Below are 27066 nucleotides of genomic sequence, written 5' to 3'. Positions count from 1 at the left end.
GTATTCATTGTGATAAGCATGTCTATGTATAATCATTCATTAATGCAGTGACTCATACCTACCTACAGTATGTGTGTTTACTCAGAATAAATACATATTATGGTGCATAAAACAATTGTAAAAACAAAATTGAAAGACGCTGTCCTACGTGTCAGACAATTTTATTTCCTGTATTTATTTGGGATAATTTGTTTCCAAATCCAGTTCAGTTAAAGGGGCGATCTGAGATTGCTACATCCATTTTTGGACTTTTTAATAAATTATATACAGTGCCTTCAGAAAGTATTCATACCCCTTGACTTATTCCACAGTTTGTTGTGTTACAGCCTGAATTCAAAATGGAATACATAAATTGTTTCTCTCTCACCCATCTACACACAGTACCCTATAAAGACAAAGCAAAAACATGTTTTTAGAAACATTTAGCAAATTTATTGAAAAAGAAATACAGAAATATCTAATTTACGTAAGTATTCACACCCCTGAGCCAATACTTTGTAGAAGCGCCTTCGGAGGCGAATACAGCTTTGAGTTGTCTTGGGTATGTCAGCTTTTCACATCTGAATTTTGAGATTTTCTCCCATTCTTCCTTTAAGATTTTCTCAAGCTCTGTTAAGTTAGATGGGGGGTGGTGGTGAACAGCAATCTTCAAGTCTTTCCACATATTTTCAATGGGATTCAAGTCTGGGTTTTGGCTGGAACACTGAAGGACTTTCACATTCTTGTTCTGGAGCCATTCCAGCGTTGCTTTGGCTGTATGCTTGGGGTCATTTTCCTGTTTGAATGTAAATCTTCTCCCCAGTCTAAGGTTGTTTGCACTCTGAAGCAGGTTCTCATCAAGGATTTACCTGTATTTGGCTCCATTCATTGTTCCCTCTATCCTTACCAGTCTCCCAGTCCCTGCCACTGAAAGGCATCCCCATAGCATGATGCTGCCACCACCATGCTTCACGGTAAGGATGGCGTTCGACGGGTGATGAGCTGTGCCTGGTTTTCTCCAAAAGTAACTTTTTGCATTCAGGCCAAAGAGTTCAATTTTTGTCTCATCTGATCACAGAATCTTTTGCCTTTCACATGCCTTTTTGCAAACTCCAGGCGTGCTGTCATGTTCCTTTTTCTCAGGAGTGGCTTCCATCTCTCCCATAAAGCCCAGAATGGTGAAGTGCTGTAGAGACTGTCCTTCTGGCAGGTTCTCCCATCTCTGTCATGGAACTGGGTTCTTGGTCAACTCCATGAGGTCCTTCTTGCCTGGTCCTTCTTGCCCGGTTGCTCAGTTTGGTCAGAGGGACAGCTCTAGGCAAAGTCTGGGTAGTTCCATATTTCTTCCCAAGATATATGCCTCATCACAATTCTATCTCAGAGATCTACAGACAGTTTCTTGGACTTCATGGTATAGTTTCAGCTCTGACATGCACTGTCAACTGTCGGACCTTATATAGACAGGTGTGTTTCTTTCTAAATCATGTCCAAACAATTGAAATGGCCACAGATGGACTCCAGTCAAGTTGTAGCGACACATCAAAGAAAATCGGATGAACCTCAGCTCAATTTGGAGTGTCATAGCAAAGGGGTGTGAATAATTACTGTATATGAGTGAGATATTTCTGTATTTCATTGTCAATATTAGCAAAAAAATTCTAAAAGCATGTTTTCACTTTGTCATTATGGGGTATTGTGTGTAGATGGGTGAGAAAAAAACATCTATTTAATCAATTTTGAATTCAGGCTGTAACAAAACAAAATGTGGAATAAGTCAAGGGGTATGAATACTTTCTGAAGGCACAAAGATTTTTGAAGAATATACAGTACCAGTCAAAAGTTTGGACACCTACGCATTCAAGGGTTTTTCTAGATTTTTTGTTATTTTCTACATTGTAGAATATAGTAAAGACATCAAAACTATGACATAACACATATGGAATCATGTAATAACCAAAAAAGTGTTAAACAAATCAAAACATATTTTAGATTTTTCAAAGTAGCCACCCTTTCCCTTGATGACAGCTTTGCACACTCTTGGCATTCTCTCAACCAGCTTCACCTGGAATGCTTTTCCAACAGTCTTGAAGGAGTTTCCACATATGCTGAGCACTTGTTGGCTGCTTTTCCTTCACTCTGCGGTCCAACTCATCCCAAACCATCTCAATTGGGTTGAGTTCAGGTGATTGTGGAGGCCAGGTCATCTGATGCAGCACTCCATCACTCTCCTTCTTGGTCAAATAGCCCTTACCCAGCCTGGAGGTGTGTTGGGTTATTGTCCTGTTGAAAAACAAATGATAGTCCCACTAAGCACAAATCAGATGGGATGGCGTATTGCTGCAGAATGCTGTGGTAACCATGCTGTTTAAATGTACCTTAAATTCTAAATAAATCACAGACACTGTCACCTGTGTACCACAGCTATACTGTAGCTCTACCAAACACAGCCCCCACATCAGTAGGTCAGGGCTGAAACATGGGGAAACACAGCAGATTGGCCCAGTCATATTGGATGTCTACTGAGTTGAGATGAGGTTGGAGATCTGATTGGTGATTCAGCTTAGACTCCCCTTGCTTAACTTTTACTTGGTACTCATCCCGGATCCGGTAGCACCCCCCACAGTAAAAAAGCTGACTAGCATAGCCTAGCATAGCGTCACAAGTAAATACAAGCATCTAAATATCATTAAATCACAAGTCCAAGACACCAGATGAAAGATACAGATCTTGTGAATCCAGCCATCATTTCTGATTTTTAAAATGTTTTACAGGGAAGACACAATATGTAAATCTATTAGCTAACCACGTTAGCAAAAGACACCACTTTTTTTACTCCACCAGTTTTTTACTCCATCAGTAGCTATCACTAATTCCACTAAATAAAGATATATATAGCCACTAACCAAGAAACAACTTCATAAGATGACAGTCTGATAACATATTTATGGTATAGGATATGTTTTTTTAGAAAAATGTGCATTTTTCAGGTATAAATCACAGTTCTACATTGCAGCTGCAATCTGAAATAGCGTTGGAAGCAGCCGGAATAATTACAGACACCGACGTCAATTACCAAAATACTCATCCTAAAACATTTCTGAAAAATACACAGCCTACAGCAATTGAAAGACAAAGATCTTGTGAATCCAGACATTATTTCAGATTTTCTAAGTGTTTTACAGCGAAAACACAATATATCGTTATATTAGCATACCACATGAGCTAACATCACACCAGCATTAAATCAAGGCAAAAGGGGCGATAACGTTATCGCCACCAAAATACATTAATTTTTTCACTAACCTTCTCAGAATTCTTCAGATGACAGTCCTGTAACATCATATTACACAATGCATATAGAGTTTGTTCGAAAATGTGCATATTTAGCATCACAAATCGTGGTTATGCAATGTAATCTGTCAAAACATGGCATGCATTCGGGCCGGCGCCATCTTGGAAAGGCACCTATGTTTACGATTATTTATCGATTAGATTGACAAAAAAAATACAGGTTGGACAGCTAATGAAAGATGCATTGGTTATTAATGCAACCGCTGATTTAGATTTTAAAAATTTACGTTACTAGACATACATTGTGAGTTACAGCCAGACTAGTGCCGCAAAAAATGGCTGACAACTGCGTTTACATTTTTCCACATAAATACGGAATAAAATCATAAATAACTCTTACTTTTGGACGAGCTTCCATCAGTATCTTGGGCAATGTGTCCTTTGTCCAAAAGAATCGTTGCTTTGTTGTAAAACGACCTCCTCAACTTCGGAACTAGCAGCTAACGATAGCTACACGGCACACACATGCCCAAATCCTCAAACGCAATACTAAGGAAATTCAGAAAAATAGCAATATACTCGCATAAACTGATATAAATCGGTTTCAAATAACTTCGTTATGATGTTTCTAACACCTATATCGAATTAAATCACAGACGGATATATCTTTGATCAATAACGAGAGCTTTTGAGCATGCGATTCTGATGTCCTCCCTTGCGTCCTGGCGAGCGTCGAAAAGAAGGGACATCTCACTCCATTCCCTTTTATAAACTCTGACAAACACGTAGAGACACCATTCCACTTCTCATTGGTTACTGACATCCAGGGGAAGGCGGGTGCAGTTCATGTCAAGCCATAGGGCACACACAGAGTTTTAAACTGATCCGAGATCAGAGACTATTTTTCAGAGCTTCGCATGTCCTGTCATGAGTTTCGCTGTAGAAAGAGTTCTGGTTCACCCACAGACATAATTCAAACGGTTTTAGAAACTAGAGATTGTTTTCTATCCAATAGTAATAATAATATGCATATTGTACGAGCAAGAATTGAGTACGAGGCAGTTTAATTTGGAAATGTAAAAAAAAAAAAAATGCTAACAGCTCCCCCTATTGACAAAAGGTTTAACTACCAGGCATTTTAAATGAGAAAAGGCCTTAAAGCTCACAGATGTTCATATAATGGATAGACAGACTGCCTCATATAGTTACCAAAAAAAAGTCTGCTTTGCGGGTGTCAAGGGATGAAATCAAATGCATGGATTTAGGTAGCTGCATAAGTAGGAAGTTAATGCACGTACCCATGCACGCACACACACACACATGCGTGCACACACACCCTTAGTATACAGTATATAGCTTATTATATGGGTTGTTGTGGCCCTTAGAGTTTCCCTGCTGTGCCCCCTTGGCCCTCAGACCAGGTCTGGGCTGGGGATAGATATCAGCAGAGGCCCCCTGCTCTGCCTTTATCCTGGGCCCTTTTAGAGGGCAGAGAGCCCCCTGCTCCTCTCCTCCACAGCCCCACAGCCGTCTGTGATGTCAGCCCTGCCTGCCTGCCCTGCCTCCTCTCTGCTCTATGTTCTGCTCCACCAAGGACATCTGTCTGTAAGCGTCTGGGGGGCTGCGAGGCGAGCAGCTAGTCCCCCAGGCCAGGGGGTGAAGCCTTTGTTATCAAGCGAACTGCACAGATAGAAAACGTCAGGTTGGACTTCGTGGCTTATGGAACTGACTCCTTTGTGTATGTGGGGTTTATCTGATTGCTGTCTGTCTGAAGAACGATCTCTCTCTAGCTGTCTGCCTTTCCCTTTTTCAGACTATTTTTGCATCATGTAGAGAACTTGGACATCGTGTTCTTTCCTTGTGAGGAGACAAAGAACTGTGCATGGGTTTTTATGTGGGTTGCGCTTGAAGGGCTGAATTTTTTGTGAAGCATTTAGGGCATAGCCCTCACTGAGTTTTTTACTGCTGTAAATAATTCAGAAAAAGGAACAACCAAGTAAATAAGCATGGGAAAACCTCAGCCAACAAATGGGACAGAATTGGCCTATAAAAAACAAACAAATCCACTCTTCTGATATTGACTGTTTCTTTACTTCACTCAATCCATCTACTGAATACTTTTTCCAGTTATGTTGTTATGATGTTAAAGGTGTTAACATTGTTGTTTGTGTATTGAAACCAGACCTCTAGCTATAGGAAGTGTAGCCTGACTATTGGGCAAACGCATTGATTGGAGATTCTATCTGGGGATTTTTGCATCACATCTAAGCAATGTTCTACTTCTCCTGACCTTTGTAAATAATTTGAGTTTACAAGTCTCCTTCCCTGTTTCCAAAGGGCATGCGGGCAGACTGCAGGAACTGTTTTTTAAGAGACTTAGGGAGAACCAAATACTTAAGCGCAGACAATGATCGAATCTGGCAAATGTATGTTTGTTGGTTATTGGTTATTTTATTCTATTGTTTTGAGCTGCGGACTCCAGTATTTCAGTGACCTTGGTGGTAATCTAGTTGAGGCTTCTCATCCATAGGTTAGACTAGTCAATAATACACAGTACACAGGCCCAACCCAGGGGTGCATCCAAAAGGGCAACCTAGGCCTATAAACTGCACTACGTTTGACCTGGTTAACTGGAGTGCATTATACAGAGAAAACTTAGTGCACTATATATGGAATATGGTGCCAGTAAGGTCAAATCCATCCATGCTTTAGTTTTGACCTGGACTCATAATGCTCTGATCAAAAGTAGTGCACTGTGCTGTATAGAAAATAGTTTGTCATTTCAGATGCAGCCCAGGTTTGCAGTCATCTTATGTAGAGTTATAGAAGTACTATGGCAGCAGGCCTCAGATCAGATTGGAATCAGTCTCTTCTCCCAGCATCATTATGGCCTCAGTCTCCAGTGAGGGGAAATGCAGACTGGAGGAGGGAGTGTTGGGGTTGAGGGAGGGTTGCAGATGGTGAAATGAGGTCTGCATTTATCATACAGTCATAAATCTGAATGGCAGAGCAGGCAGGGTAGAACGCTGCAGGCTGTGTGAGCCCATGCCTGGTGCCAACTGCCAGGCAGGGTAGAGATGCATCCCGGCATCCTGGTGCCATCAGAGAGATAGCAGAACCCAGACCCCTAAAACACACACACACACACACACACAGACACAGACAAAGACACACACACACACACACACACACACACACACACACACACACACACACACACACACACACACACACACACACACACACACACACACACACACACACCCTCTCTCTCCATGGAGGCAGCAGAATCCTTTGAGGTCAAGCCTTCAGAGCTTTCTGTATGTGACCAAGCTTGACAGGGTTAACATTGATACCAGAGTTCCATCTGATATCTGCACCCAAGCTGTGTAATGGAAATCTCTAGCCATAATAGCTAGCTAGAATCATCCAGCTGCTTCCTTCCTTTCCACTGGATTTCCTCATTTGCATAGTTCTACCTTAATTCACACCCAAACACTCCCTGGAATCACTTCCTGAACCTGTCATCTGGTTACGTGTTTATGGGTATTTGGGAGCCGTGGTGGAACAGTGGTGGAACTGCTCCTCTCCTCAGGACCCCGTGTTGCTTACAGCACACAGCCCTGTAAAACGGCTACAATACTTTAATGTGATGGAAAATGCACAGGAGCAGCAGTAAAGTTTGGGTGGATTTCTGTCTGGGTATTATTGCATTTTTTCCTGTCTCCTAGTTTATCCTAGTTTATGTTGTCAGTGTGCTTTGAATTTTTCAACGGTTTTGCCTTGATAAATGTGAAGTGGCAACACCCTAAAGGGCATGCTTTGCCTGGGGCTTTTTAAAAATCAGAGACAACTGCATGCACATTTTGGATCAGGTTTTTCTAAACCAATGCAACCTTTTATAGAGCACCATCTGAAAGCAACATTTCCCCTGATCAGACAACATGCACATACACACGTGCACACGCACAGCTTAAATACTTAAATTGAATCAACAAATCACATTACATCAAGAAGGATTCTAACATTTCAAAGGTATTGCATACAAGGATACAAAAAGCACCTTCTCCATATAGCTTGGCTGCCCATAACAGCTGAAACAGAGCACCATCTGAAAGCAACATGACATTTCCCCTGATCAGACAACACGTATGCATGTACACAAACACGCACATACTGTACACATACACATACACACGATCTTAGATAACATAAAAGAACATGAAAGGCATGAAAGAACACATTGATTGTCTCTGTTCACTTCACCCAGGCCTCTCCCCCACTGGGCAGGCAGTTGGGCAGGCAGGCGTTTCTCCCCTCTGTGCTGTGGCTGTGACTGGAGTTGATAGGAGAGGCACGTGGGTGTGGGGGAGTGGAGCTGACGCCCTCTGTGCTGCCATGACCCCAGGCTCTCACACGTCCGCCCTGCCCCAGCCCCATGCAGCAGAAAGGCCAGCTCCCAGCAACGCTCCCCTCCCTCCCCTCAGCCCTTCTCCCTCTCAGCCCTCAGGTCAGACAACGCTCCCCTCCCTCCCCTCAGCCCTTCTCCCTCTCAGCCCTCAGGTCAGACAACGCTCCCCTCCCTCTCCTCAGCCCTTCTCCCTCTCAGCCCTCAGGTTAGACAACGCTCCCCTCCCTCTCCTCAGCCCTTCTCCCTCTCAGCCCTCAGGTCAGACAACGCTCCCCTCCCTCCCCTCAGCCCTTCTCCCTCTCAGCCCTCAGGTCAGACAACGCTCCCCTCCCTCCCCTCAGCCCTTCTCCCTCTCAGCCCTCAGGTCAGACAACGCTCCCCTCCCTCTCCTCAGCCCTTCTCCCTCTCAGCCCTCAGGTCAGACAACGCTCCCCTCCCTCCCCTCAGCCCTTCTCCCTCTCAGCCCTCAGGTCAGACAACGCTCCCCTCCCTCCCCTCAGCCCTTCTCCCTCTCAGCCCTCAGGTCAGACATGACATTACCTCAGGCAGCGCCTCACCACTGCTTAGCCTTTACACATCACAAACTGAAAAATCACTATGAGGCATGTGACCATGCAGCACCACTCAGACTTACAGACATGAACGCTGCTAATCCCTGACAACATGCTGCCATTTTGTCTCTCTCTGGGTTTGGGGAGGGAGGGAGAGAGATGGGCAATTTACTGGAGGGATGGACATTAACATGTAATTTCTCAGCTAAAGACCTGTTCTGTGCGCACAGACATGCCTCTGCTACTGATGATGTTCATTGTGTTCATCCATTTATGATATGTAACACCTTAGTCTGCTTTGGCAGATGGGACAGAAATACATTTTCGCTGACAAATTATTTTGGTCATGCCTTTACTACCAGCTGAGAGTTGGTCAAATAGTTACAGTTGGTTATGATAGAGGGTAGATTTACAATAGACCATTAGATCTAAACAACAAGTACAGTACGATAACTACTAACTAGGTTTTCTTCGCACATTCCCATGCCTCACCAATGTTGTCTTTGAATCGTTACCCCCATGTAATCTGTTGACCCATGTAACTGAAGGTCATGCTGAGCTAGTAATGCTAAGCTAACGTGTGCCTGTTGCTTTGTCTCCCTCAGATGCAGCAACAGGAGATTGCCCTGGTGAGGCAACGAGACGCAAACCTGACCGCGCTAGCTGCCATCGGACCTCGGAAGAAACGCAAGATGGACTCGCCAGGGGCCACGCCGTCAGGGACCGAGGTAAGACCGGAGTCCCCCTATAAAGTCTCCAACTGCTAGTTAGCTTCTGTCGTTTTCTTTAACCTGCTGTAGCAGGACAAAATATATACCTACACAATCACGTCTGAAATAAAAGTAACAAATAAAACGTTGTTCAAATTTTTTTATACGCTCAGTCGCCCTAAAAACAAGTTTTAGGGCGACACTGTTGAGATGCATGTCAATTGTAATTACTCACCAACACCAGTAGGGGTACTAAGGTGTACCTATTAGATGCCCAGAATGGTATGTTCACACACAACAGGTTTGCACACCCCATGGACTGTTTCTCTTCTGTTTCTACTGAACATTGATGAATTGCATGGCCACATGCTCTGCAGTATTGGTATTCATTAGTCAAGAACCAGATGTTGGAGGGAATGAATGTGAGGTACTAAAACCCTCCTTTATCCCTGTACTCTGATTGGCTCTGTGTTGTCCTCATATTATTTAGGAACAGTTCTATGGTGGGCCTGGTACACAGTGTGCAGGCCGTCCTCTCAACCATTACGTTGTTCTCATGCTTATTCGTCTATAAAGTGGATGAAGATGAGTCCTTCTGAAGTCTCCCTTTAGATTAGAGACATGAGCCAATACCATGGTGCGAGGCAGAGAAACACAATCCCTAGAATGGGATCCCCATTCAAGTCAATGTTCTAGGGATTCTATTTCTATGAAGAGAGGGGTTTGGGAGCAGTTATGGTGGTTTGTTAGTTTGTTTATCAATTATCCAAGGATTGGAGTTGTTGTTTTTGGGGTATTATTGTTGTATTCTTAATACCAGACCTCCTTAACAGAAATAATCTGTTATACATTAGCCTGGTTTGGGGCATGTATCTAATACACCACATTGGAGACCTCAGTAAGCTAATACAGGGAAGATGATGGGAATTTATCTGTGGTACATGAACCAACATCCACATCGACAGGACCAGAGCATGTTGACTTACTCCCTTCTGACTAACTGTCTGTTGTTAATTAAGAGGAATTATGTTATTATAAAATAATAGTCTCCTGTTGAAAATGGTTAAAGAACAGCCCGATTATCACATTTCTCCAATACGGGGTTATACATTGTCATACACACAGTTATTCTGTAAGAAGAAACATTTTACATTCTCAGAGAAAGAAATGTTGAACTATTCAACCTCCCCACGATATTCTCTGATTACTGCTGTGATTCTGTGAATATGATGAATAAAATTTCTGAATGTCAATTGGTCATTTTAATAACCTGCTTATTGGGTTGTATCTTCACATCATTCGCTTAGTTGCAATCTGCTGCAGAAAGAGCACAGTAATGCACCCAGTATAAAAAGGCAGAAATAACTCAATAAAAGCATTACTTCTGGTCCTTGAGTGCAGTGCCAACCTCTTTCACTATGTTTTACCCTGATTGGTTAGCGAGCCCTCGACTTTCACTATGTTTTACCCTGATTGGTTAGCGAGCCCTCGACCCTCTGCTTTCTGCGGAAAAGAAAAAAACTACAACAATCCGATTTATATATCTAACAGAAACAGTCACACAACATAAACATGAATATCCAGAGCTGTTTTTAATGTCCTGTCCCCGTTTAATTAGGGGGCTATAATTAAGTGAAGTCATACCCCCCTGCTCCCCCTCCCTCACCCCCCTCCACCCCTCTTTTGAGCGATTGCGAGAGGGAGGAGAAAGAGGGAGGAATCTTAACTTATTTTCACTTCATTTTCACCTCCTCACATTTCTTCATTTCACATGGGCTGGAAGCGCCAGCGGCGTTCTCTTTCCCTTCTCCAGAGCAAAGTGAATGTGACTTTTCTAAGGGGGTCACAGGATGCCTGCAGGCCCTGTGGGTGTTACTGGACTGTTGCCTGCTCTCAGCTTCACTGAGGGGCTTGTCATAGATTTCATCTCCACAGAAATGAGCCGGGGGCCCTGGCCAGGAGCAGGCAGCAGAGGCAGGCAGCATTATGAAGGAGTAGGGCCCACGCTGCCTGCCTGGCTGATTACTTCCCTCTGACATCGCATCCTGAGCTTTCCGCATTAATCCCAGACAGACAAAGGCAGCCCTTCAGTGCTGCGCCAGAGCTCAAATTAGGAGAGGGAGGATAATGACCTTCTTGAGATCCTGTTCTCTGTTACTCCGTTCTGTCATAGTAGAGAGAGCTCCTGTTGAAACTAACAATCCCCCCATCTCTACCCCTTCCGACCACCCTTCCGCCGTGTTCCGACCGTGACACAATTCAGGTGACACAATTTCGGTACATGTTTTTTTTCCTACCTCCTTTTGATGGTGGCTTGGCCAGAGCTCTGCTGTGCTGGAGCCTGGTTGCCTCGACTAGACTGCCAAAAGGTCTGAAACTGATAGCCAGTCAAGACTGGAGTGTCTGTCTCCAGCCTGATCTGGTCTGCAGGAGGGAACAAAGGGGGGCTTACAGGGCTCCGCAGGGCGGATTAGTTCCCAGGTGCCAATGGCAGGGCCTGTTCACAGGGGCAGAGAGACGAGGGCCTGCTGTGGCCCTGACTGTGGGTCATAGCACAGACACCGGTAGCACTAACCCCCCTACTACTCCCCAACAACCCCTGCGCTGAGAAGGATGGATTTTGAAGTGCTCTACTAAGCCAATTGGAGGGCTAGAGAAGGATGAAAGAGGACTAGAGGAAGGAGGATGTGGAATGAAGAAGGAGAAGGAGAAGGACTGGTGAATAGAGGCTCTTTGACTTTACACTTTCTCAAACATCAGCCTATAGTATCAGCCCTGACATGGCTAGCCTCCAGTAACTATGGGACATTTACAGCTAATGGGTTAGCCATGCATCCCAGCCTGGCAGACTGAGCAGGGTCACTGTCCAGTCACCCAGACAAACACTGGATTATTCCATTTTCATTAGATTATTCCACTATCACCATCACTTTGTTACTATGTTACATCACTAGTCTCCTTCCTTACACAAACAAAATAGTTTCAGAGCAGTAGTAATTAATCGGTAGTTGTTTGGGCATGAACTGCCCATGTTGTGGTTTTATCCCTTTAAAAAGAAGAATACAAGGTTTAGTATTGTTGGGGAGAGTGTCAATGTAGGGTGAAATTTCAGAACTGTAATATTGGCCAATATCAGGACACGCTTTAGCTTTTAAATGTAAAGATCCCAGTGCCTCTACTATGATGGAACATATTGTAGTGTAAAACGTGCTCAGAGCTCTGAAACATCCTTGACACGTTTACGAGCACACAGTTATCATCATCTAGACAGTTGGGCCATTTATCACATCAAAAGAACAGCCTTGTTTGTTGACGTACAACAACAATGGCAGCTAAATTGCCCGGACTTGTACAGTACTGTATAACCACACTGTCAGACTCCTATCTGTCTCTCCCAGGCAGTGCTGGGTGGAAAAGGTAAGGCAAGAAGAGATTTAATAGCAAGCAGTCTATTTTTCCATTTTAATTCATTTCACCTTCTTACTTTCAGGGTGTAGATCAGAAAAATGGAGTGAGGCAATAGAGCAAGAGGCAAAGAGAGAGAGAGGGGAAAAGCAGAAGGAAAACTGATGTCCTTTCCTACAGCTAAATTAACAGGAATCACGTGGAAAACAATCTGAGCCTCCAATGAAAGGGGAACCATTAAAATTAGCCCCAAGCTATGGACTGCACCCAATATCACTAAAGCTGCACTCACTACAGATGTGGAGGCTGGCTTACAGGCAAACTATGCTCTGTTCTATAGCTACAATTAAAATCAACCTCTCTGCCAAATAATAGGAGAGGAGAAGAGGGGGAGAAAGGCAGACATGGAACATCAAAGACAGATTGAAATGTGTAGTCAGTAATAAGACTGGTCTCCAAGCCCTCGGGTTCTCCACGGTCCCCTTGTTAATGAGAAGTTTTGACCTCTGGTTTGTAAGTTAAACTTGTAATCTCGAATAATGAAGTAAATCAATCCCAACTTGGAGTGTGCAGTTTCTCCCCTCCATCCTCCCCCCACCCCCCCAACTCCCCCCTTCCTTCTATCCTCCCCCGTACTCTCTTCCCTTCCTTTTCGCTCTCTTCTCCTCCTCTTCCTACCCTCCCAACGCGCTGCCTGGGAGTAAACGGCCAGGTCTTCAGCCAGACAAACAGGAAAGAGAGGCAGAGAGGAGAAAATTGTTCTGGGGGAGGAGGAGGGGACTGGGACTGGGCAGGCAGGCTGGCTGTTTGGTTAAGGCATGCAGGCCAGCTGCTTGGTTAGAGAGAGGGGACATCCACCTCATCCACCACTCCCTCCCTCCTCCTCCTCTCCTCCTCTCCTTTCCCCTGCCCATTCCATCCGTCCAGTGGGATTTCACTGAGCGCACAGTGGAAGAGGCTATAGGCGCTCTCCTCTATTAACCGCCCTTAAAATGTTGCTCAGAGGAGTAACTACTGTATTGCATCGGAGTGTTTTTCCCTTTGCTGTTACCATATGGAGGGGTTTAATGATATTTGATTGGTGCAGTCAATGTATTCATTGGCCTTGACCTCCAATTGGCTGTCATTTGAATCCCTCAAAGAAAGGAATGCAGCATGAGTAACATATGGAATTTTGAGGAGGTTCTGGAATGGAGCCCACATTTACATATGTAATGTGATGATATAATGAGCCATGCAGGAGGACTCCTGTGGGTTATCTCTACAGCTTTAACATGGTACATACATAGTCCTGATTAGAGGGGGCACCAAGAGGCTGTTATCGGTTGCGTAATGTCAGTAAGATCGTAATGCTCGTTTCACTTTTTGTCTTTAGGCAGTTCTATTTCTTTTTCCAGAGCGGGGACAAAGAGAGGAGATGAAGTTGAGTCTTTAAGAAGGGTTACAGGAGCTGCTGTACTTGGCCAGATGCCATGTTCTTAGAGCTGTAACATACTGCACTTTGCCAGCCAGCATCCCTGGCATTACAGTGCAATGCTATAGTACTATATACTACTGATCGTAGGCTGACTGCTGGTTAAAGTTCTTGAATAGAAATGCAGCTACAGTTAACATCTGTGTGTGATCTTTGTCACTTGGAAAATATTTGTTTTATTCTTTTGTCCACTTAATAAAATTAACTCTGTTATTGTGAGACAAACATCCGGCAACTGAATACAGTTCGAATTGAATACCATATTTTATTATCTTTCATATTTAAATGTTTAAATTTTTCCCGATGTATTTGTGTCATGCTCTTTGAATATGTATGAAATACAGAACATATGAATTGATGAGATGGCCATCACCATGCATGGCTGGTTAGGTTCTTTATAAAACTGTCAACACAGTTTAAAATCAATGTTTTTAATTCCCACATGAATGGAAATAGAACTAACAGATTCCAAGATCAGAAAGAGTTAAATAGTGATGAATCATGGTGTTAAAGATATGACACTGTGTGTGTGCGGCAAGCGTGTGTGTGTGTTGTGCGAAGACGCGTGTGTATGCGGTGAGCGTGTGTGTGTGTGCGGCAAGTATATTGTAGACATGTGTACCTGTAGACATGACATTAAGTATGATTAATTACACTATGGGTCATTGAATATTACCAACCTTGGATCATATTCAATCAGGTTTTCCATGATAAGAACAACATTCCTATTGTGCTGATTAATGCACTTCACAAAACAATGCTTACAGGATGAAACAAACACTCCATAGTGATTACTCAACCCCTTACACATGTATAGACTTGGTAGCCTATTTGACTGTGAAACTCCAAGGTAGTTATGGCTGTTGTAGTAGGTGACAGTGTGTGGCTGGGGGCTCCTGTCCTCCTGCAGCTCCTGAAAGCCCTGGCCCCCTCCAGTCCACACTCAGCCCTGGCCGCAACAAGCACACCCTACAACTAACCACCTCATAATCACTGAGTAATAGAGGCTACAGGTTTCCAAGAAATTAGACCACAGTTACCATGTAGTCATGAGAGGCTACTGCCTTATGCCTTCAAGCTCAGAGGATGATAGTGGTTTGTGAGGTGAGAGGAATGCCGGTGAAGATTTTGCCTAAAGGGTTAAAGAAGCACTGTCAAATTACATGGACAGTTGGACCAGATTCCTACCTTATTAGCTGGATTCTCTGATGGCCCTATCATAGACATTGCAGTGTCCATGCTGGACGTCATTGCTAGCTGAGAGGACTCTGGACATAGTAGCAGCGAGGCTATTAGGTGAGTTGTCTCAGTTGTCCGGCAGACTGATGAACAGTCCCTGTCCAGACTTGCAGAGAGAGAGACATCAGGGAAGCTTTTCAACCCTTCCAGAGTAACACGCCTCCCACTGGCTCTGTGCTTGTAAAATACATATAACAGTCATCATCGTATCACATCGCTGAATTGAGTGATCTTGTACACTGAAATTGTTCAGTCAGGAACATTTACATATCGGATAACTTATGACAAATGGTTTGATCAGACATTGTTCTGTTGTTGGGTTTCAAACAGACAACAGACAACTCTGTCTCCTCAGACAGCAACAGCTCCGTTACCTAACCACATTCCCTTGACTGTAATCATGTTTGTGTTTGTGTTGTAGAGCAGTTGGCCTCGTTTCTCAGACAATCTGCTGGGCAGTGTGAGATCCTGCCTGGAGAATGGTCCAGAACCAGACAATGGGCCAGTGTTAGAACCTTGGATCTATGACATGGAGACCAGGTGTGTGTCCAAAATGGCAACATATTCCCCATATAGTGCACTACTTTTGACCAGAGCCCTATGCAGACCCTGGCCAAAAGTAGTGCACTATATAGGGAATAAGGTGCCATTTTCAGACACAGACCAGCTGTTCTGTCCATTCTGCACAGCCCATTAGTTTAGTACACTAGATGGCCATGCCTGTAACAAGCCAGTGGAATTGAGCAGTCTGTACAAGCTGGAAAAATATACAAACTTAACATGCCTCATTATTTTAATTAGAGTGAAACTCCAACAGATTTTTATGGAATTCACAATATTCTTAGTCGACTTCTTTGTGGCATTAATAAATACATTTTTACATGTATATATATATGTGTACATAAATGTGTGTATTTGTGCTAATACTGTAAAATAATCGTTTAGATAAGAAACTCCTGTATTTCCATATTCATGGTGAAAGCAGTGATCCTCCGCTTTTCTCTGCCTTTAAAACTTTGCCCTGAAATAATGGTTAAATATACAGTTTTGACAACAAAGTTGAGCCCCAGGCAATTAAAAGATACCCATCTTAAAGAAATTAATTACCTCCCTTGTTAATCTTGATATAATTAAATTTCTGAAGAATGAAATTTGCTGCAGTTTTTCTTGTGCTACTGGTGCCATGGAGACAGGGCCGATAAAGCCTGGTTCTTCAGCCCACAGACGCTGCCTGCTGGCCAGGGACATGGGGACATCCCAACATCCAGGGCCCCATCCAAACCCCCTCTCCCCATCCCACTGCCGTCCTCCAAACCCCCTCTCCCCATCCCACTGCCGTCCTCCAAACCCCCTTCCACATCCCACTGCCGTCCTCCAAACCCCCTCTCCCCATCCCACTGCCGTCCTCCAAACCCCCTCTCCCCATCCCATCCCACGCTTCCAGTCCTCTTACAGAGAAAGAATAGATAGAATACCTCTATAATAGCCGTCAGTTTCTAGTTTCTGTCTTCTACCACATTCTCTCTGTTTCTTTCCCCAGTCCCGGAGGAGCTAGCTAAGAGCTCTGGGTCTCCAGTCTAAATTGCGTCTCTCAGTCTCAGTCAGTGATAACATAACGTGGTTGTATGAATTGAGGGTTTGGGAGGGCTGCTAATGAAGTTGTCGATATGAAGCGGCCTAGGCAGCCTGTGTAACTGCAGTGGCAGGACCCCTGAGAGATCAGTCAGAGAGTATGCTCCCTCCTCGCTGCTTTGACTCGCTCCAGGAACTCCTGTGTGTGTCCTTGTGTCACTTAGTGGAGTTATTTATAGTGTGTTCTCTCTCTGATGTTAGAATTAGCCGTGATTGGTTTGTGCAGCGTAGCATTGTGACTTCACCGGGAAAGCGGTTGGATATCTTGTTACTATTTATTAAAGTTAGTTTTTCTTTTGACTGGATTACTTTTGTCAGCTACATTGTCAGCTCTAAAGGTTGGAGCCTTGGGGAAAGAAACAAGTGAAAATGCTGCAAATGATCTTTCATTAAAAGCTGGCATGGGGCAGAGGGAACATTTTTTTGTTGAAATGTATAGCAGTAGGCAGAATAACTAGATTTCAGGAATGCCAACATAAACATAGAGATTCAAAGTTTTCCACATCAGGATCTGATTTAGTATGTTTCCTTGTAGAGGTTAATGTATACTGCTCTAACTGAAGAAAAACAGCAGATCTGGCCTCAACTTTCTAGATAAGACGAGGTGACTGTATAATGAATGTTCCATCGTTATATAGTGTACTTACAGCATTACTTACACATGCTCTTTCTCTAAGCAGACTAGAGACAAGTAGATACTTTTTTCAGAATTAACATTCCACATACAGACAGGCTTAGTTTGCTTATTAGGATTTTTAATTTTTCTTTCGTTTTGGTTGATCTCAGTGCCTCGTGTCCGCAGCATGAGTTAGAAAGAGCATTCCTGGATATTACTTTTAATTTGAAGGGCCTTTGGTCGCTTGCTGGGGAAGGTTTGATTAAAAAGAAGGGCACCATATTGTTTGCAGATGGAGGCGCTTCAGGAAGACTCTAATTGAATTTATGCATTGAGATGCCAGGCCAGTCAAAGCACCTGTCTGGCAAATACTAGGACAGCATGCATGTGGAAGTATTACTGGAGAATCTGTCAGCTGGTTCTCCACTATCAAATTCATGATAAATGTTACTGTTTGCAATGCAGAAGAACTCAAAGAAGAACAAATGAGTAAATAGATTGTTGCTTGTGTGGTATGTATATAATTCCCTCTCTATTGGAATAATTTGTTGTGGGAGTAGACTTGGGTGTATTTTTTCCATACCTTGCTTCACATCTCAAACATAAACATACTTCAATCATAAAGAATCCTTTCAGCCCCCTCTCAGTACTACAGACCCTAGTGTACGGTAGACCCCATCCACCCCCCTTTCACTCTCTAGCCTTCCACTGTGAGAGAATTTGCCTTGTTCTGGCAATTACTCTGCATTACCCCTCTAATATAGAGCCAGCCACCATTCCTTTATCTCATATCAATCAGTGCTTCATTCAAATGGCTGACATGCCCTTTAACAACCAGACTATAAAGAACCTTTTACATGGTTATGTTTTGTACATTTCAATACATTTGTTCTGATGCAATTTATTCCTCTCATATTGTTATTCTTTACGATAAAAACAGTGTGGCTAAAATTAGCCCTCTAGAAAACTGAAAATGGTGCATGAGAATAAACAAGGCAGCGAGTGGCTCCGTTAGTGAGGATGGGTTATTGGCTGACTTGCCTCTTCTCATGGCGGCCCATTAAAAGTGGTAATGTCTGCCCGCAGCAGTGCCTGGGGGAACAGAAGGAGGCCACGAAAGGCATATTTCACATGCATCAGACACTGGAATTAAATAGACCAATGTTCCCTAAAAATACTGAAGTACATCTCTTTCTGATGTGCGTCCCGGGCAAAAAATTCATTGATCTTGGAATGTCCCTTGGCAATTATAAAATATTAAATCCAAGTCACACTTTTCGGCTCCAGCTTAATTTTTTTTCTTCTTCTCGCTTTTCCACTGCTCTCCCATTTGATCAATTTAAATGGAATGGATGGTAATAAAAACAGACTGCACTAATAATAATACCATGCTCAGAACTGGAGGTCCTTGTTAGGTTCCAGTGTTGTTTCTTCCTTCTTTTTTATTGAATTTTTTTCCTAGATATTCCTGGACATTAAACAAGCGATATCTCCAGCAAAAACAGAACGGTCTACAGACTTCACACTAGAATACACCCGCAGTTCTATCAAGCCATGCAAATGACTTTAATTTCACCACACTGGGGATTGAGACGTGCGTGTATGATATATTTATTTCTAAACACAAAGTCTGCTCAGTCTCTTATGTTCCAGAACTCTGGGGACGACAATTATTTGTCAGCTGCTTTTCATTTAGGTCGGTGGCCCCGGTGCCTCCCTCCCCGTCCCCTCAGTGTCCTCTGAGATTAGAGAAGGGGTCCACAGTTAATTGCCCAAATCATTAAATGTAACGTTGATCTCAATAAATTTATTCACCCAGCTGTTTGATGAAGTACACGGTTCATTAAGCCTTGCACTTGTTTGTCGTTTGCCTAATTAAGATTTAGAATCGATCATTGAGTGCCGTAATGTACAGTGGAGTATAGCCTAGCCAGGCTTGTTGTACGGGGCCTGGGTGCCGTAATGTACAGTGGAGTATAGCCTAGCCAGGCTTGTTGTACAGGGCCTGGGTGCCGTAATGTACAGTGGAGTATAGCCTAGCCAGGCTTGTTGTACAGGGCCTGGGTGCCGTAATGTACAGTGGAGTATAGCCTAGCCAGGCTTGTTGTACGGGGCCTGGGTGCCGTAATGTACAGTGGAGTATAGCCTAGCCAGGCTTGTTGTACAGGGCCTGGGTGCCGTAATGTACAGTGGAGTATAGCCTAGCCAGGCTTGTTGTACAGGACCTGGGTGCCGTAATGTACAGTGGAGTATAGCCTAGCCAGGCTTGTTGTACAGGGCCTGGGTGCCGTAATGTACAGTGGAGTATAGCCTAGCCAGGCTTGTTGTACGGGGCCTGGGTGCCGTAATGTACAGTGGAGTATAGCCTAGCCAGGCTTGTTGTACAGGGCCTGGGTGCCGTAATGTACAGTGGAGTATAGCCTAGCCAGGCTTGTTGTACAGGACCTGGGTGCCGTAATGTACAGTGGAGTATAGCCTAGCCAGGCTTGTTGTACAGGGCCTGGGTGCCGTAATGTACAGTGGAGTATAGCCTAGCCAGGCTTGTTGTACAGGGCCTGGGTGCCGTAATGTACAGTGGAGTATAGCCTAGCCAGGCTTGTTGTACAGGGCCTGGGTGCCGTAATGTACAGTGGAGTATAGCCTAGCCAGGCTTGTTGTACAGGGCCTGGGTGCCGTAATGTACAGTGGAGTATAGCCTAGCCAGGCTTGTTGTACAGGGCCTGGGTGCCTGTCTTCTTTATCTTGGGTGTTAAGGAAAGGAAAGGCATCCGCTTGATAAAGCTCTACCATTTAGCACACTGACTGCAATGGGAATTAGACATCCTGTGCTAATTAACAAGCCCAATTAACTGTGAAATTCAGGCATTTTTGACAAATAATCTCAGCAGAATTCAGACATCATCACCCTAGACGGTATCATCATCTACCTCTCAATGAAGAGAGGGAGAGGGAGAATTAAAGACTTGTGATTTTGGAGAGGTGCTCGACAATTGTTTGTTTTGCTCAACCCCATAGGTTAAGTTGTTATTCGTCTAGTATATCACATTACAAAGGTTTTCATAGTCTGTCAGGTGAGTTGGATCAATTTAGCACACTTCCTTAAGAGGGCCACCACATACGTTACTGAAAACTACATTTCTATTGGATGATGCCTTTTTTTATCTGGTTGAATAGCCTAATTGCCGTTCTAGAACTGAGAGCAAAGAATTCAAATAAACAGACTGATTGCTCCTATTTCTGAGTGAAGCATTAACAAGCCAGAGGGAGCGTTAAGTCTTTGTTCTCTGAGGAGAAGTACGGTACAACAGAGCTTTGTTGTGGTTGGAAATGGTTGGAGTGAGATCAGCTGGCCAACATGTAACTTACTAACCCAAGGCTCTCCTGACCAGTTCTTACAAGTTCATTTACTGTTCACACGAAACAAAGAATTGTCATCGCCCGAGAGAACTTCGCTCTGTGGCTTTTGTGTCTCATTCCCATTTTGATTCATTATCACATGTATTTTTTAGATTGCATCAATTATGTATTTGTTGGACTAATGAACACTCTCTCGACTGATAGAACTTTGGGAGTTTGAGTTGTGAGTGTGAGGAACCGGATTTGGTCTGCCCAGATTGCGTCAGTGCGGCTGATTACATGTCAGTTGAGAGCGATAGATGTGGTCTTGCTGCAAGGCTTGTTAGGTCTTTGTCAGTGTTTATATAAACCCACAATGAAGGAGAGGGAGCCAGGGGAAGTAAACATACCTCCTGGGTCAGACTGGATTACCGTGTGTGTGTGTGTGTGTGTGTGTGTGTGTGGGTGGTCCCCGGTTGAGGGGCTGACCTGTTGACAAGCATTAAACAGGCCCCGCTGGCTTTATTACCTGTCCATGACATCCACTCTGCTGTCTGACAGAGGACACTACTACGGTGTAAACCAGGCACATTACATCCACTCTGCTGTCTGACAGAGGACACTACTACGGTGTAAACCAGGCACATTACATCCACTCTGCTGTCTGACAGAGGACACTACTACGGTGTAAACCAGGCACATTACATCCACTCTGCTGTCTGACAGAGGACACTACTACGGTGTAAACCAGGCACATTACATCCACTCTGCTGTCTGACAGAGGACACTACTACGGTGTAAACCAGGCACATTACATCCACTCTGCTGTCTGACAGAGGACACTACTACGGTGTAAACCAGGCACATTACATCCACTCTGCTGTCTGACAGAGGACACTACTACGGTGTAAACCAGGCACATTACATCCACTCTGCTGTCTGACAGAGGACACTACTACGGTGTAAACCAGGCACATTACATCCACTCTGCTGTCTGACAGAGGACACTACTACGGTGTAAACCAGGCACATTACATCCACTCTGCTGTCTGACAGAGGACACTACTACGGTGTAAACCAGGCACATTACATCCACTCTGCTGTCTGACAGAGGACACTACTACGGTGTAAACCAGGCACATTACATCCACTCTGCTGTCTGACAGAGGACACTACTACGGTGTAAACCAGGCACATTACATCCACTCTGCTGTCTGACAGAGGACACTACTACGGTGTAAACCAGGCACATTACATCCACTCTGCTGTCTGACAGAGGACACTACTACGGTGTAAACCAGGCACATTGCATCCACTCTGCTGTCTGACAGAGGACACTACTACGGTGTAAACCAGGCACATTGCATCCACTCTGCTGTCTGACAGAGGACACTACTACGGTGTAAACCAGGCACATTACATCCACTCTGCTGTCTGACAGAGGACACTACTACGGTGTAAACCAGGCACATTACATCCACTCTGCTGTCTGACAGAGGACACTACTACGGTGTAAACCAGGGACATTGCATCCACTCTGCTGTCTGACAGAGGACACTACTACGGTGTAAACCAGGCACATTGCATCCACTCTGCTGTCTGACAGAGGACACTACTACGGTGTAAACCAGGCACATTACATCCACTCTGCTGTCTGACAGAGGACACTACTACGGTGTAAACCAGGCACATTACATCCACTCTGCTGTCTGACAGAGGACACTACTACGGTGTAAACCAGGCACATTACATCCACTCTGCTGTCTGACAGAGGACACTACTACGGTGTAAACCAGGCACATTACATCCACTCTGCTGTCTGACAGAGGACACTACTACGGTGTAAACCAGGCACATTGCATGGCGCTGTGCTCACGGTGATTTGGATGCTGTGCAGTAGCAGTTTAATAGGAAGTCTACCATTGACTGGGAACACAATGGCTTTGGGTGTGTTTGAATATCAGGCAGCGCTGGAGGTGTTAGTCGGCAGGGCGTGTGCCGGTGGGCACTCCCGCAGCCGCCCGCCCCTGGTGCAGGAAGAATGAAGCACTTCCTTTTACATGATATGTAATTATTATGGCAGACAAGGGTGTGGGTTTAATACCGAGTCAATATGTAGATAAGGTTTTATACATACACACAGTTAGATTAGCTGCCTGAGAAGACGAAATGCTGTTACTGTAGAACAGGTTGCCAAAACGCTGTGCAGGTATACTGAGGAAGCCTTTAGGGCCTCTGCAGGAGAAATCTTTTGTGAGAAATTAAGCTTCCTGGGGACGTGAAGAAGGCTAGGGGGAGTGTGAGGATGAGTCCCAATAACTGAAGACAAACTGGGAGCGGGACATCTCTTCTTAACCTTTGACCCTGTGGGTGTCTCTCCTAATTGGCCTGAATGGAGCCTAGACTCATCCCCTAATCACCTATGCTTCTCATACTCTCTAGTACTGTTCACTTTTTTCCACCTAGTCCCACAAAGCTGAACACCATGTCAAGAAAATAAGGATTTTTAAATTAGATGTAAAATGTGCTGTAAATGTCCCAGGTTTGACAACCCCTTTCAATATGACACCCAGACTTGGGTAGGTAGGTCAAACATGCACATGGAGTTGCTCTTTAGAATTAAACTCCTCAAGTTTCAGTTGGTTCTTTCTGGGGCATCTATATAAAACATGAAGATCATCTCTGTCTGTCCCCTGCAGACCCAGGATGTTAATCAGAGCTGCTCTTCAGACGTAACCTACTCCCCCTGCCTTTAATGACACACTGTAGCTACACGCTTTATACACGCTTTACATCAGGTGGGGATTGGTGACAGGAGCAGGACAGGGACAGAGTGTACGACAGCTAAGGCGATAGCTTGCAAAAAGGACCCATTTATTTGAGATCAAGGACCTGTTTAGAGTTTGAACCTCCACTGGAAAACTCCTCTCTAATATCTCAGTGATCTGCATAATCATTCCCTTGGTGCACTGGGTTACATGACATGTTCCTTGGAAGTGAAAAGTGTTGCTTCTCGTATGTGGTTTTCTGGTAAAACATTGACAGTTCTGGGTAGATGGGTAGAGTGTGGTGCTCTGGGATCTAATCTTGTGCCTATAGTTTCCCTCCCATTACCCTGTGAAGTCAGGATCTATTAGTACCACAGTACGATGCTCTATAGTTCTCTAATGTTGGCCACCATTACGCTAGCCTACTTTGTTCTCCCCAATTAGGCCATTTCTGTCTGGGATGTGTTCAGTAATGTGTTCAGTATCTGGGCATCCTTTACTCTTTCCTGAGTAGCTTCTTTGTTTCTGTTCGCTGGTTCCTGTCCCTCCCTGTCCAAGTTTAGGAGTGATTCACTTCAACAAAGACATCAGAGTCGGACCACAGCCCTCATTTGGCATCTTTCTTAAAGGCCCAATGCAGCCATTTTTATATCAATATCCCAAAAATTCTGGATAACAATGAACTACCATACTGTCCCTTAAAATAAAATAAAAATAGCTTTTTAGCAAAAAACTTTCTCAAGCAAGAATTTTGCTAGTACAGTCTGGGAGGGGTCTGAGTGGGGAGGGGAAAACTTAAAACTAGCTGTTATTGGCAAAGAAGTTTGGAACTGTCTTTCTTATTGGTCTATTAATCAATTTACTGAATGGTGATGTCATCATGGAAGCCGAAACTCCCGCCCTGTGTAAATTGTATTTTCAACCAACAATTATTTTAAAAAATCACTCTTTCACAGTGTTAGCTTCATCTGCTGTTGTACAATATAATATAAAATAGAGGAAAACTGAATTTTCACTGCACTGGGCCTTTAAAAGTAGCTAACCATCAGTTGAAAAACACCCCAACCAGTGCCTTGGTTATTAACTCAGTCACCACCCTCTCATTCAACTTGAATTAAAAATTTAAAACTGCAAGAAATGACACTGCCACACCATTTAAAGTGTGTAAAAACCAACAAGGGCTCATTAGCAGAGTACTTCTGAAGACAAGCATTCTGACTTGAGACTCATTACACTTTCCCCATTTTAACTCTAATTGGGTTCATTTTATATATGAAACGCTCTGAATATTTAATGCAGAAAAAGTTTGGCACAACTGATACTTTATGAACAGCAGTTCTGAAGATAAATTGCCCAGGTTATCAAGTATGTAGAGTACAGGATTATCCTATTAGTCGTCTGTTGTATTGCTCTAGTTAGAACTTCAGAATGGGTTGCTAGGATGGTGGTACCATGTTCAACAGTCTAATAGTCTTATTGTTTAAATGTCCATGTCTTTTTATGTTAAAAGACAAAGACATTTCATGTTGGGTCTAATCAATCTGATTTAGGTAATAACAGCTCTGTTGTTGTACCACTGGCAAACAATAGAGCTCTTCTGACCATCAATCCCACAATGCTATTACCAACTTTAACATTAAGGATATAACCTAGTTAATATATTAAAGTCTCTTAATTTGGTAAGATAGTCACCTAGTCCAGCTAAGAGCGATGCAATTAAACATTAAAAAATATGTAATGTTTTTTGTTGTAGTTTCTGCCATCTCCGACTTGCTCCTCAACCAAAATCTTTTGTTTCTCTGAGGTTGGAAAATAAAAAAGAGCCCAGATTCTGTTTCCAGGCACGGAAGTTTGAAGTTCTTTGTTTGGAAGGAAGGTTCCGGGTGCTGCACACTGTTTAGCTTGGTGACCCTGTGACTGTCTTCTGAGGAGTTGTATGAGCAGCCCTCCAGAGTACTGCTTCAGGTTCAGCTTTCATCTTAGCAGTAACCTGTGGACTTTGAAACTCAAGGCGATGGAATTGCAGCTTTGTCAGTACACTACTAATTAGAAAATTCCTAACCTAAAGCAAGATGTTTTAATTATGTGTTGTGTCAACGACTTTGCAGATTTAATCCATGGTTGGTACACACTCAAGTGTACCTCGAACTGTGTTGTTGTACTCACACCGTAAATCAACTGTTAGGGATTTGTTTTAAGGCTCTTTTTCCCTTTCCCTCTCTATCTGCCCCTATAACCTTCTGCCTTCTCATCCTCCATGTTTGTTTTAAGCCATCACATGCTTAAGTAGCCAAACTAGATGGTGAGTTAATGTGTTAGCTCGTGAAAAAGCTGGTCTGATTTGCGTTGGTTTGTGTTGTGTGTGAGGCTGAACAGTGTGACAGCTAGGCTATAGAGCTGTAGCTGGGTGTAGACTACAGCGCTGGTCTGTTGCTGTGAGTCAGTGTGAGGAAAGCCAGGAAAGGGTTAAACAGAAATTGAGCGGGGATGCTGGGGGCAGCAGTGCTGCAGAACATAGCAGTGTTCGTGCGAAGGCAAGTCATTTCCCGAAACACTGCAGACACATGGCCTGCGGCGCTCTGAAACCTTTGGAGACCAAAATGGCTTGCAGGAGTTAGAAGTAATAAGGTGTTTTTTTGCCTTCTTTCTCCTTGACTGAAATTCTGCACGGTTGCTATGCATTATTGCCATGGAGCTGGGTAGCAGTTTTTATGTTTGTGTGGGTATTAAGATGCTCTGCAACTGGCATTTTTTTGTGGATTTGTTGTTCTTCTATCATGATCAGAATGCCAGACCTGAATATTTTTCTCTCGTATTTGTTCAGGACAAAGGGAAAATATGAGACCCTTTTTAGATTAAAATGACTATATTTATATATTTACCTAACATGGTTGAACATGCCCTCTCTCTCTCTCTCTCTCTCTCTCTCTCTCTCTCTCTCTCTCTCTCTCTCTCTCTCTCTCTCTCTCTCTCTCTCTCTCTCTCTCTCTCTCTCTCTCTCTGTCTCTGTCTCTGTCTCTGTCTCTGTCTCTGCTCTCTCTCTCTCTCTCTCTCTCTCTCTCTCTCTCTCTCTCTGTCTCTGTCTCTGTCTCTGTCTCTGTCTCTGTCTCTGTCTCTGTCTCTCTCTCTCTCTCTCTCTCTCTGTCTCTGTCTCTGTCTCTGTCTCTCTGTCTCTCTGTCTCTCTGTCTCTCACTCTCTGTTTTATGATCATTGTCATAGTGCTTTCCTGCTGGTGTATGGTTTCCTACAGAATAGGACTTCTCTATGAGCCCTGACCCTCCACAAGGTCAGATAAAGGGCAATCTGTGTACGAGTCTGAACATAAACCTGCAGTATTAGTCCAGTCTTCCTCTGTCCTCTCTCCCATCCTGACCCCCTGATTACCAGCAGACTGAACCAAAGCCTTTTCATCCCCTCCCCTGGTTCTGTTAATCTTGGCTTGCCTTCTCTTCGTGGTTCAAAGAGGGGCTCCGGCATATAATCTGGTGTATGGTACATCTGTGAATTATTATTCTAATTCTTTATACGTTTATTAGAGCTGAATAAACTGCACATCAAATACATCACTTGGGAGATGTCAAAAGGCCCGGGGCAAATCAGCCGACATCTGTTAACTCTTTCAAAATGGCCTCATCCAGCATGTCTGTGGGCGT

General features: G+C 43.9%; 1 protein-coding gene across 2 annotated transcripts in view; it reads left to right on the top strand.

Moving 5' to 3' along the window:
- The window catches only part of LOC139563347 (transcription initiation factor TFIID subunit 4-like), a 106681-nt gene that overhangs the window by 64729 nt on the left and 14886 nt on the right, over nt 1-27066 (top strand). For both annotated transcript variants that reach the window (XM_071381992.1, XM_071381991.1), the window contains one exon: nt 8838-8960. In XM_071381992.1, coding sequence (XP_071238093.1) covers nt 8838-8960 — 123 coding nt within the window. The remainder of the gene's footprint in view (nt 1-8837; nt 8961-27066) is intronic.

The sequence above is a fragment of the Salvelinus alpinus genome, chromosome 33 (assembly GCF_045679555.1).
Source record: "Salvelinus alpinus chromosome 33, SLU_Salpinus.1, whole genome shotgun sequence".
Taxonomy (NCBI): Eukaryota; Metazoa; Chordata; class Actinopteri; order Salmoniformes; family Salmonidae; genus Salvelinus; species Salvelinus alpinus.
This window is presented reverse-complemented; position numbering and strand designations above follow the sequence as displayed.